General features: G+C 38.1%; 1 protein-coding gene across 1 annotated transcript in view; it reads left to right on the top strand.

The window, feature by feature from the left end:
* Positions 1–12,802, top strand: part of NHLRC3 (NHL repeat containing 3) — a 181,247-nt gene that overhangs the window by 2,597 nt on the left and 165,848 nt on the right. Inside the window, exons 4-7 of the mRNA XM_065730300.1 lie at positions 326–526; positions 1,624–1,715; positions 3,171–3,283; positions 3,757–5,588. Coding sequence (XP_065586372.1) covers positions 326–526; positions 1,624–1,715; positions 3,171–3,283; positions 3,757–3,985 — 635 coding nt within the window. The 3' untranslated portion in view covers positions 3,986–5,588. The remainder of the gene's footprint in view (positions 1–325; positions 527–1,623; positions 1,716–3,170; positions 3,284–3,756; positions 5,589–12,802) is intronic.

Raw genomic sequence — 12,802 nt, forward strand, 5'->3', positions numbered from 1 at the left:
TCTGTAAAAAATACTCTGAAAGTTCCTGAGTAGTCCTGTGTGTCTGTTTGTAGCAAGCACTTTTTTTTGGCAAAGGAAAAGAATCAGAACTAAAAAATACCTTGTGGCTGTGAGGCTTGTCTTTTGACCTATGATTGGTCACCCTAATAAGATGCATAAGTGCTGCTGTAGCCTATGGACTCGCCAACCCACAGTCATTGTAGAATTTTACCTGTTTCAATCTCACTTGAAGGCCTCAGACTTTTTAATTTTCATAAACAATTGTAATGCTTCTCATTTTAAGATATTTTTGCCCTTTTCTTTTTTTTTAAATATCTTTCTTCAGGGAAATATGGGCACACTGTGAAACAGTACAGCCCTTCCGGGAAACTTCTGCAGGTGCTGGGCACGCCAGGTAATGCTGGTTCAAGCTTGAATCCCCTACAATTTGATCAGCCAGCAGAGGTCTTTGTAGAGGAAAGTGGAGAGATGTATATTGTGGATGGAGATGGAGGAATGAATAACAGATTGCTCAAACTTTCTGAAGGTATGGAAAAATAATCTTCTGCATCAGGTGGCAATTAAAAATTGGATTTTAAATAACTTGAGAATAGTATTAAGTGGGGACTAGGCTGAGCAGCTGCTTAAAATTTGTTTGAAGACTCCTTTAGTAGAAACTATTCTCCTAATCATTTATGACAAGAAGCTGAGAAAGTTAATTTGTTCAGACTTTAGGGACCAAGGCTAAGATGGGTTCTTATCCCTGACTGCAAGTTACTAACGGGAGGATATAGTGGAATACATTTCCTGAATGTTGTCTGTGAAGAATGAGAAACAATGGCCAAAAGTTGCAAAAGAGTGGGATTCTGGTTTGATCTTGGGAGAGTAAGGTTCAAGGTCATGGGGATCAGTCAGTGACTAGTTTGTCCAGAGAGCTTTTGCAGCCTCAGCCTGTGGAGGTGCTCGGAATTTGATATCACCAACCTGATCTAACTCCAAGTTTTGATTTGTTGTCAGGAACAGTTCTACTTTTAGAGACAGCCTGATCCAGATGCTTTTATTCTCCCATTCTGATTAACTTACTCATATTCTCCAGCAGATGATCAGTGTTGGTTAGGACGATGAGCTGGGAGTCTGTGCCCATCTGCAATTGGGAAAAATTGAGGCATTACAGTTTCTCCTTTGCACTACACCATCCACTTCATAAAGCAGTCAGGTGACATTCAGTGTGCAAAATAATAAATTATTAAAATTCAGAATAGACTTGAAACTGACAATTAACAAATATAAAACATGAATGTAGTAAGCAAACAAGTAAGATAATCATAGGGCTGCTTCTTTATTTTCATTTATATTTAATACAGTGCTTAACAGAGCCTTGACTATGGCTCATGTGCACTAGTAGCTGCATTTCTGTAACTATGATGCTGAAACTAATTACAATTTAGTAGTCACTGCAGTAGCTGCAGCATTTCTTAGTTTTACATATCAGCAGTGCTGTGTTTTGAATTCTGGGTTTAGAAATTCTTTCTTTTATGGAAGACTAAAAATAACTTTATAAGGGAAGGACTTTAAACAGAAGTTATTTTATTTGTTTTCTCACTCTATTTTTTGCTTTTATTTTACATGGTGCCTACTGTTCAGATTATAAAGAGATATGGCTGAGTGGAGAAAATGGAACCGGTATCGGCCAGTTCAGGATCCCTCACAGTGTAACAGTGGATCCTTTTGGACGGGTAAAGAATAAAAGGAGAATTTTTTTTCCCTATGAACAACTGATGGAAAATGAATGTGAACAATGAGAAAATTGTATTTTTTTTCCCTGACACGTGGCTTACAGTTTTCAGTGTGATAGCAGTCACGAGCCAAAGTTTTATATTGAGGATCCTACTGAAGTAGGTGACTTCAGTGTTGGTGCCAGGGTCCTGACCAGCTACTGTCTGTTGTTGCATGGATGTTGGCGGTGTTTCTTATACAGTTTCTAACAGGTTGTCTCTGTGGGAGCATAGGAGAACTTTGTTCTGTAATAGATACCTGCCCAAACACTGACATTTCTTCAGAGGACTTTAGTTTCATATTTGTAAATTCGAGATAAGCTTAAGGGAATGGTAAGGCTCTGGCTAGGCTGTGAACTTCTGTCCTCTTCTACACATACACCTCAGGGCATTCAAGATTCTACTTCTTCCAGATGTTAATCATGATCTGTCTTTTGCCTTGCAGTTCTTAACACTTTTAAGGGAAAATAAGATCACTTGGCTACATCTTCAGTCACTGTTTTCAGCTAACTCTGCAGATACTGTCTGAACCAGGATAAGAAATGATTATAGAAATAACTTATCTGCCAAAACTGGGAGGGTGGGAGGGAGAAGAGGAAAGATATAGCTACTTTCTGTTGAAGGGGAACAGTGAGTATATACAGTCACAGACAGCAATTATGATTGGCTAAGATCTCAGTGCCAAAGCGGTGTTGGTCATCAGCTTCGGTTAGAAACTATTGTCAATTCCTAAGAAATCTAAGAGAATGCTGTAGCAGTGTTTCATTTAAAAGTAGTGATGAAGGATCCCAGGTAAACTTGTTTATTTCTCCCTTTAGGGTGATAATCCCAGAAAAGTGGTGCAGCTTACTTATCTGACAGACAAGTTATCAACAGCCAAAATGCTCATGAATCTAGAAAATGTGAGGCTTTCAGTGGAACTGACGAGTGGTATTGCATCCTGAGTGTGTTTGTGAACTCAGCACAGGGTGAACAGAGATAAGCTCCACAAAACTGATGAGGCAAAACGTACTGGAAATGTCACAGTGTTGAGGTTGCTCGATATTTGTATAGTGTGAACTGTAGTGGTACCTACAGATGCAGTCATCATATATCAGATAATACTGCTGAAAAACACATGTTTAGCAAGAGACAGACCAGTGTCTCTAGAGTTTAGTAGGTGTGCATATGTCCTCACAGGAGGTATATACTGCTGAGTAATGTCACAGCTACAAAAGTGCTAAAGTACTTTAAACATGATTGCTGTATGTGGAAGGTTTGTTTGGATGTCATACCTACTTATTCAGCTTTGAATGTGAAGGTACATTTTTCCTAGGTGTACTTCTGTTCTTACTTCAGGATACTTTGCTTTTGCAAGAAACTGATGTGTTTAATTTGTTCCATTTGTGAATAACCATGATTTTTTGTCCTTAATAGGTATGGGTTGCAGACAGAGACAACAGAAGAATCCAGGTTTTTGACAAAGTGACAGGGGAATGGCTGGGAGCTTGGAGCAGCTGTTTCTCAGAAGATGGACCCTATTCTGTCAGGTACTGTCAAACACTTCTGGAACTGTGCAATTACATAAATGAAAGGTATACTCTCGTGAATAATAATGTTGATAGCTAGTGCCTGATGACAAGCAGTTAACCAGTTTAACTGGGAGCTGGGCCTGATGGCATGCAAATCTCTGCACAGCTGTATCCTGATATGACAGTAGAATTCTGGTTTCATAACAGGCCATGGGAATATGGGAATTTCATTTTGAAGTTCATATATTTTCTTCACTTTGCTGTTGCAGCTTTTACAGGAAGAAAAGACTGTCATGAATGAATTTTCTGTAGTAATTTAATCTGTCTCAGGGAGCCACAACATATAAAGCAAGGTGTATAAGTTAATTCTTTTGCTGTTTTAGGTCCTTCGTAGCATTCAAAAACTTTAAGTGGAGGTTTTATTTGTTTTAAAGTGCGTGGTTGTTTTAATCTGAGATGTCATACAGAGTGCATCATTCTCTCTTTCACAGATTTACTGGCAATTACAAGTATCTGATTGTAGCTCACCTGAATATCAACCGTTTGACAATCTTGGCAGCACCACCAGTCGGTGAAATTGGGGACTGTGCTATAGTCAGCACAATCCAGCTGGCAGATGAAACCAAGCCACACCTTGTAGATGTGGATATGAAGAGTGGAGCAATCTATATTGCAGAAATCGGAGCTCAGCAAGTGCAAAAGTTTGTACCCTTAAGTTGATGGATTCCCACAACTACCATGGCAATGGCTGTATGATGTGTAAGACCTATGATCACATTTCCTTGAGTTTTCTGTAGCTTGTGTTTCCTTAGACAAGAGTAGAATATTGTGCTCCAAACTCTAGGGAGAAGAATTTGTCCTTGCTGCAGTCCTGGTGAAGTACTTGGTCTTGAGCTGTTAATCATTTTAGTAATGCAATGATGGCTTTTCCTTTTGTTGCTGGAAACTGGAAAATAAGTGTCTTTATTTTTAATCATCATTGGTATATAGAGCTTCATGTTGGTGCTCAAATACATGGCCTATGTGAACGTTGTTAAAAGAAGGCCAGAACTGATCCAAGGGAAGTATTTAAATTTTCTGCTAGCCAAACACCTCATGTTAACATTTTTTCAGGGTTTTTTTTTTTTTTGTTTGTTTGTTTGTTTTCAATCTTTGTACTGAAACTGCCCAGCTCTGAATACAGAGATGTGTTATGATGTTGAATAAGATGCTGCTGGATGCTGGTGTCAGTGCTGACACTGATATCTGCCTTGAGTGGCTAATAATATCTGCAATGAAGTCAGAGTTTTCACTTTCAGCTGAAGCAGTCAAGCCTGTAATAAGCTACAGTTAAAATGGCATCAGGCTTGTCAAACTAAATTAAAAGTATGTGCACAGCAGCCAAATACTAACTCTTAACTATGTCTGTTCTTAGTCTAATTTGATTTATTATCAAGATGACTTTTCTATGCAATGAGATTTCACAGTGGAATATATTGAAGTTTTAAGTTCCTCATTGTAAAGAAAGCAGAATTTGCTAGGAAACTCTTAAACAGCATTAGGAGCCTGGGAGACATTATTTCCTCTCAGTGTTATTGAAGCTCAGCCAGTTAGCAGTTGTTTTGATTTGGGATATTTTTCTTCACTGTATTATATTCTGCACTTAGACTTTCACTGCCCCAAAGAGACAACTCCATTAATGCCTTGATTTTCTTCCTTTTGAAGGCCTTATCCTTTAGCTTAACAGATGTCTCTAAACTCTGTTCTGAAGAAAAAAACCAGTGCTTTTTAGCTTACTACAAAGGCACAGTAGTTTCTTCACATGCAATTCCAAACCCAAACTGTGTAATCATCTTAATTTTCTGATTATTTCACTGGTACAGTATATCTCTTTCCACTCCCATTCCAGAGTGGTCCGATTTTCTTTACATGTTCCTATGAGATTTTGTTAGCTCACTTTACAGCATAGAGGGAAATGGGTATAGGAAGGGAACTGGGAAAAATGGCTTTACCAGCCTTAGAGTGAGCCATCAAGCACCTCTCTAAAACCATGGTCCCACATTCCGTGTTTATGTAGTGGGTTTTCAAAACCTTTGGGAGGATTTCTCCTGTTTCCGCACAGTGGAATGTGTGACCCTAATTTAATGCTAATTACCATTAGGAAGGTAATGCTAATTACCAAAGGCAGTTCTTTTTTCTTTCTAATTCCTCGGGAAAGAATAAGGGAAATGTATTAATTCTGAAGATATCTGTGTCTGTGTATATCATTTAAAGCAAATGCATCTTAATTTGTCAGGTTTCAATCTAAGATCCCAATATTTCTGGGTTAGCAGATGGGAAAGTTGTAAAAGACTCATAGATTTTCTTTGTGAAGCAATTCAGCTGTGCAGCCTCATGCCTTGATTTCAGCACTACTTGAGATATATGCACTATATGGACATCCCTGCCCATGGCAGGTGTTTTGAAACCAGATGCTCTTTAAGGTCCCTTTCAACCCAAGCCATTCTATGATTCTGTGATACAAATGCTTTGCTGTTGGCTGGATCAACAATAAAAAAAGGCAGATTTCACCTGTCTGCCCTTGTGCCAGCCCTAGAACTAGGACTTCAGGGTTATACACTAGCAAATATGATCCATCATTTGCAAGGTATTGAATTTCAGCTAAGAAGCAATGTTTATTAGCTGAAAAGGTAGCAGTTCTTCCTCTAGACCTCAGCAGATAGGTCCACATAGCGTAGAAGTGTGTTGTGTGGATTTTCTAAGTCATCACTAGCTCAGGGATCTCTGCTCTTTGTGCAATGTAGCTATTTCTCACCTACAGAAGGTGAAATTATTTTTAAAAATAATAATATAATTAAGTATATTTGAGCATGTATTGATGCTGTAAAGGGGTCCAAGCACATTTATTCTTCCACATCCCATCTCATCCTTATTTATTTTCTCTTTGTTTGAAGCAAAACTATAAGCTTCCTGGGAACACTCTTCTGCATTCTATGGAGCAGTTGAGCACTTCTGGATATTGACAAATAAGTTGATTATATGCATTTCTGTTTTCTGTGTGGATGTTTTTATGTGGGCTTTTGCAGCACCTAGAAATGAGGAATATTCATCCCATTTTGTCTGAATTTACTGAGATTGGCCACGGAGCCAAAATAAGCCTTACATTTGGAGGTTGGGTAACTGTGATAAGAAGGGATGTAAATGGCATGAGATTCTCAAACTCCTTTTCCACTTTTGTGTCTGTGGCCAAACTATGAAAATGATACAGATTTATGCACTTTCTTAATCTGTGAGGGTCTTCTTATATATCATCTGAAACTGATCTCTGGAAAAATTGCACAATAGCATAATTTGTTAAAATAAATTCTGAATTTACCATTGTGAAAGGTTTTGCACTTTATTTCTTTATTAATGTCAAAACGTATAATTTCAGTCGATTACTCAACTCCTCTAACTATGGTGTTATCAGAAATGATTAAATACCTTATTAAAATGGAATCTAAGATTCCATGTTGTCTTTATACATTACTATTTCAGCAGGGCATCTTTTTCATGCTCTAACTCATGTATTACAAACAAAAGCACACAAATGCCTTGCAGATGTTTTCATCTGAGTAATTGGTAAAATAATATGGTGACTTATGTAAGTGCAAAGAGTTTTAAACAGGTATTTAAACTGTATACCTTTTTTATTCTAATAGGGAAATTAAACTAACAAAGTACTTCTTATGAAATTTGTTTAATTCCCTGAGAAGACCAATGGAGGAATCTGTTTAGTTTTTAGAAGAACAAGGAGGATAGAAATCCTTGCACGAGAAGAAAAATAACATACTGCAGTGTTATCTGGGCAAAGAAGTACCTAGTGAGGAGAATGTCACTGTAATATCAAAATAAAGGAAATAAGAATACACTGTCTTAATATTTCCGACGTTGAGAACTTTTTGTTTGTTTGTTTTTAAGCTTCTGTACTCTTAGGGTGAGTACCTGGTTGTTAACTGACACTTGGGATGACATTCCCAGAAGGTAACATTAGGTAGACTGGTCTTCATCTCTGAGATTCTAAGATCTGCTAATTCTGTAATTTTTCTCAGTGATTATACACAGATATTTTTGTCTGTTCTTGTCTGCAATTGATTTAACCTCATCTATCTGGTCTAAAAAATAGAAACCTGGATCAGGTTTGTGTCACACATGGTCAGTTCAGCAAGGCTAGACTATCTCAGTAAGACCTGAGGGGGAAGGTGTGTAGGGTGTACATGGATCTCCTTGGTACTCCATGGTCATTGCCTGAAAGTAGTTATTAACCTTTCTGAAGCATTAAGTAGTTATCTAAATTGACATGTCCTTTCTCATTGATTTGTAACATGAGAAGCCATCACAAGTGGTCTCCGATTAAGATGTGAGGACTTGTCATCATTGAAGTTGCTTACATTAAACATAAGAGGGCACCAGACCCCTGCTGATGTTTGGCATGCTCAGTGTATCCCTGTGCTAGCAAATGAAAACAGCTAGTAAATTCTAAACATTGGGAGTAAGTCAACAAAGATAATGAATTTCAGCAAATTTCCTTTCTCTTTTCTAAACAGAGTGCTTTAAACATAAGCAGATAATTGTATTAGTCATTCTGGCTTATTAATACTGGATTTATGTCCATCATATATTTATTTCCATTATTTTTCCTAGGAAAAGAGAGTGTCCAGAGACCACACTGTATGGTGAATTGATTATTCCTTATGCCATTGGTTTCAGTGGAATTACTCCTGATGCACTGCTTTGGAAACATAATAATTCATAACTGTAGCAGCATAATTAGACTGAAAGAGCAATGGCTTTCTGTTTCCCTGCAGAGATGACCCCAAGTGAGATGAGACCTAAGCTTTGTAGAGCTGATTCACCATTTTCATTCTGCTCTTCCTTTCTCAGCCTTTGTCTAAAACCCTTCATCTAAAACCCTGCTATGATTTTGTATTATTATTTTATTCCACGTTTTTGTATTTGCATCTGCAAAAAACTGCATTTTCCAGTGGTTAGCATCAAAAAGTTACAGCACAGACTTCCTATCAGATACTTGTTTGCAAATATTTGAACTTTCCAGGGTTTATAGAGCATCAAAGTCCTGTTGTTTATATGAAGTTTGGAGGTAGGAGCATACTTATGCATGGAAGATGATTTTTTACTGCATTAGTGCTAGTGTTACGTTGATACGGATGAGATATTAATTAACACACTTTTTCATAATAGCACGTTCAGAAGCTGAGGAAACTAACCATGATCACTAACTGGATGTGCAAAAAAGGAGTAAGGTAACTTTACCAGTTATAGCAGGAATAAGCCTACTAAATTCTGAGTTATGATGCCGTATCTTACAAACAAGAACAAGAAATCTAATCTAAAGTCTCTGTGTTTTAATTCTTCACTGTGGTCAGTAAACATCATTAAAAGTTAGGAAGGCTTCACTGTTCGTCTGCATTTGCTTGGCTTCAACTTCATGTTTTCTGTTTTCAAGTAGCTTAGAGAGATCACAGAGTCACAGGGGTTGGAAGGGACCTCTGGATATCTCTTGGTCCAACCTCCAGCTAAAGCAGGTTCACTAAGTAAGTTGCACAGGAAAGTGTTCATCTAATAGAGTAATTTACTTATCCTCCACAGAATCGTTTACTTAAGATGATTGAGTCATCTTTAGCTCCACTCCTTCTGCAAAGCCTTCTATCAAAGTATTTGCCTTGTAGTGGGAAGCCTAGTAAGGCTTTAATTAAGGAAAAAAAAATTGTATAAAATAAAAATAATTTTAAAAAGTCATTGTATATTTTTTTTTTATTTAAAACAAACAAATCCAAAAGAATGTTTGTCACTTGAAGGAGGTCTGGATATTACAACTGCCAGCACTGACTTAGTTTCATATGTTGTATGGGAGTAATATTCTCTCTCTCTCCATGATTTGCTGTGATCTGAATTTCTGTTCCTCACTCTCAGCACACTCCTGTCAGCTGTCAGGGGGTTAGGATGACTAGGTAGCCACAGTGTAGGGAACCCTGCAAGGAGGATAAACCAGAATATATACTACATTTTTATCTGGTACTGCCATTAAAGACATAAGAAAAACTTGCATTCAATAACATTGTTTGGCACAGTCTTTATCAGAGGACCTAGCTGAAACTGAAGTATTAATAAATGGCTCTTTAAAACAAACTGATAAATTGCTAGTAGCTGTTCATTTCACCAAGGCCATTCAGCATTTTCCAAGGATTTCTGAAATATCTGGTTTTGCTTAGAAGTGCCTTAGTACCATTGGAAAAAAAAAAACATGGCAAAAACAGTTTAAAGAATGAGGAGAAAAAAACACAACACATGTGAGGATTCTTGAGAGTACCAACAGAACTGACAGTTGGAACTTGCTGACTGACAAAGTACATAATAAAAGAATAGATGCATTGGATAGGGAATAACAATAAGTCACTTGACTTTTTGAAAAAAATGACATACTTTGCAAATCTGTTACAGGTCTGTGGAAGAATCTGAGTATGCATGTGAGGATGCTATTAGAATTTGCCTGAATTTTCAAAAGGCTTTCAGCTGTGTTTCACATTAAATGTCCATAAAGAAATTGTGTGAAACAGACAACAATTATGAATCATTAAAAGATTTAAAATGAAGTTATATTGAAAACTACTTCTGTGTTGCTCAATATATTGATAAATGTTGTGGAAATAGACTTGAGAAGCTGGAGACAGAGCTTACTGACACAACCAAGCCATTCAAGCTAGCAAAAACAAAAGGTGTGAAGAGCTGCAGAAGTGTATAACGAGACTGAATTAACCAGGCAATAAAATTGCTCATGAAATGTAATGTTGATAAGCATGAAGTCTGGTACAATTGGTAAATAATAATTTAAAAAGGCAAATTTTCTAAATACTGTGATGGATTTGATGTATGTTTAGGAAATGATCCCAGGCTCATAAATAAGGTTCTATGGAAGCACTTTCTCAGCAGCAGACAGAAAACAAAGAACAATGTAAGTTACATGGGAAGTAACAGATGATAAAGCATAAAACACTTTTACTGTAACGATGTGAATTTCTGGTGCATGCTTATTTTGAATACAGTAGTCCTTTGTGGCTCTTTCCCCATCTGAACTCAGGAAAACTACAGTGGAGAAGGAGAAGAGTGTCTTAAAGGTCCTTAACTGTATCCACCTACTGTGTTTGGTGTCATTAGAATTTTGTGTAAGGCATTGTACAAACACACCTTCTTCCCTACAGCTGTTGCAGACTGGTTTAGTTTCTCAACTGTGAGGATGTGCAGTCCATCAGCATTCAGAATTGGGTGGTATATAAAGACAGAAAAAAAGATGTGATGTCCACAATGCAGGAGGAAATGCTAGTTTGAAAGGGTAAAAGTGCAAATATCCTCAGGTTTTAGGATTTAAGTAAATTTTTGAATAGAATATGCAGTTGCAAAGTTGGTTCCTTGTTCTTACTGAAAATTAGCCTTCTGTCGTAAACTCTCACATTGCAGCTTCCTAATCACTGTATTTTTAATCAAAAGTTCTGGTATAGCTGACTGGAGTTGTCCTTACTTGATCAATTTTGATGTTCTCCACAAAGTTCATGCCCTGGCTTCCTGCTCATTGTCCCAGATACGAGAGGTACTATATTGCTGTATCAGGTAACAAAACTGGAAAAAAAAGCTTGCATTTTTCCGGTCTGACACAAAGGTGAGATAGCACAAGCCTATGTTAACTTCTGTTCAAAGATTGGCACACTTGGAAATCCTGGGAAGTAAAAGGATGATGCTCTCCTTCAGCCATTTTAACAATTTCTAATCAAGATTAGAGTGATGTTAGTTCTGGTTTGTTCTCATCTGCAGTGATGTAGTGGGAACCAACAGACAGAAAGTGACATAACAGTATTCTTAGATACCAAATGTAGTCTACTTGTATGGTCCAGGTACAGCATTCATAGCTGTAGGTGATAGCTCTGCAAGCAAATACTCTTTTTTTAATCTCTACTGAGATACTGTAAATAAGAAGGGGAAGAAGACTGGTGAGGTGTTGGAACGGGCTGCCCAGGGAGGTATGGGGTTCTAGAGATATTCAAGACAAGCACAGATATTGTACTGAGGGACATAGTGAACACGGTGGGGTTGGGATGACACTTGGACTACATGATCTTAATGGTCTTTCCCAATCTTAATGATTCTATGATATCACCACACAAAGGGGAAGTTATTCAGCACTACATAAATCTAGAAACAAGCCATTAATCAATTAAGAAGTACACCTGGAAGTCAGGAGGAAGAGAGAGGTGGGATTCTATCCGCTATGTTCTACACTAGCTTTGCAATAAGCCATGTAAGGCTTGCAACATCTTACTTGATGCCCAACCCAATTTCAGAGCTTTTAAGGAATGGAAACTCTGGGGAATTTAAGAGTGGGAGATTATACTGTACCTGAGGGCTGCTGTGAAGTGCCTCCAGGCTGTTGCCTTGACAGGTCTTTGTGATGGATGCTGCTACAAGACAGAACTAGGAAAAAGAGACTTTGGATTGCCTGAAAGACAGATATCAAACTGGAGAAATTACAAATCTTTGAGATTACTTTTAAGATGGCATCTTTTAATTAGTTGAAAGCTGATGGCCTATATTCTTGAGGCCTGGCCCATCAGACAGCTTTTGATTTTCACTCTGCTCAGTGCCCTTGTTGCAAACTTCCTTTGTCAAAGACAACTGAGACAGGAAACAGACCACAGACAAGATTTGTTAAACACTTTTTATTAATTAAGCTGTTGTTATTTATAGAGTCAACCTGTTGTGATTAATAGCAGGTCACCATTTCACACTGACTTCACCTAGACCCTCCCAGCATTCACACACACAACTACGAGGCAGGAGCTCCATTTAGGAGTGCCAACCCAGCTTTCTCAGGTGCCAAGACTCAAAGCGATGCACCAGGGGCTCTGTAACGGTGATCAAGAAGTCCCACAAGGACTCTTTTGTTTCATGTAATGCCTGTACAACCCAGTAGTCCTTTTACACACACACACAGCAGCCACCACCTTCCTGAATGTTAAGCTTATCTCAAAGAGAGGTTGGGCACTTGTAGCATGAATACACTGAATGAATAATACCCACATAAAATAACAAAGATGGACAGTACATTTTTTACATTTATCCAGATGGTATAAGGACACCTGATAAATTATGAAGGACTTACCTGTCACTGAAAGTTGAGGCTCACCTAGAACTCCACATGGGAGGGATCTCCAAGCAAAGATCCTTCCCTATTGGTGGTCAGCCCTTAAATGGGGTCTGGGAGAGGTGGAGCCAGACTTCACCCCTTTTGTCCACACAGGTGCATTGCCTTCACCTGTGCTCTTGCAGCTGATTCAGTGCTCACTTCATGTGATCAATCAGTGGTTCAGGCCGTGATTCAACAGTTCCCATACAGCACTGGAACAGGCTGTCCAGGAATGTGGTGAAACCACTGTACCTGGAGATGTTCAAGAGCCATGTGAAGAAAATTGCAGCTTATCTGAAAAGACAGACTTGCTGGCAGTAGTA

Source organism: Cyrtonyx montezumae, unplaced genomic scaffold, assembly GCF_038088225.1.
Source record: "Cyrtonyx montezumae isolate F1298 unplaced genomic scaffold, pur_monq_1.0 scaffold_12, whole genome shotgun sequence".
Classification (NCBI taxonomy): Eukaryota; Metazoa; Chordata; class Aves; order Galliformes; family Odontophoridae; genus Cyrtonyx; species Cyrtonyx montezumae.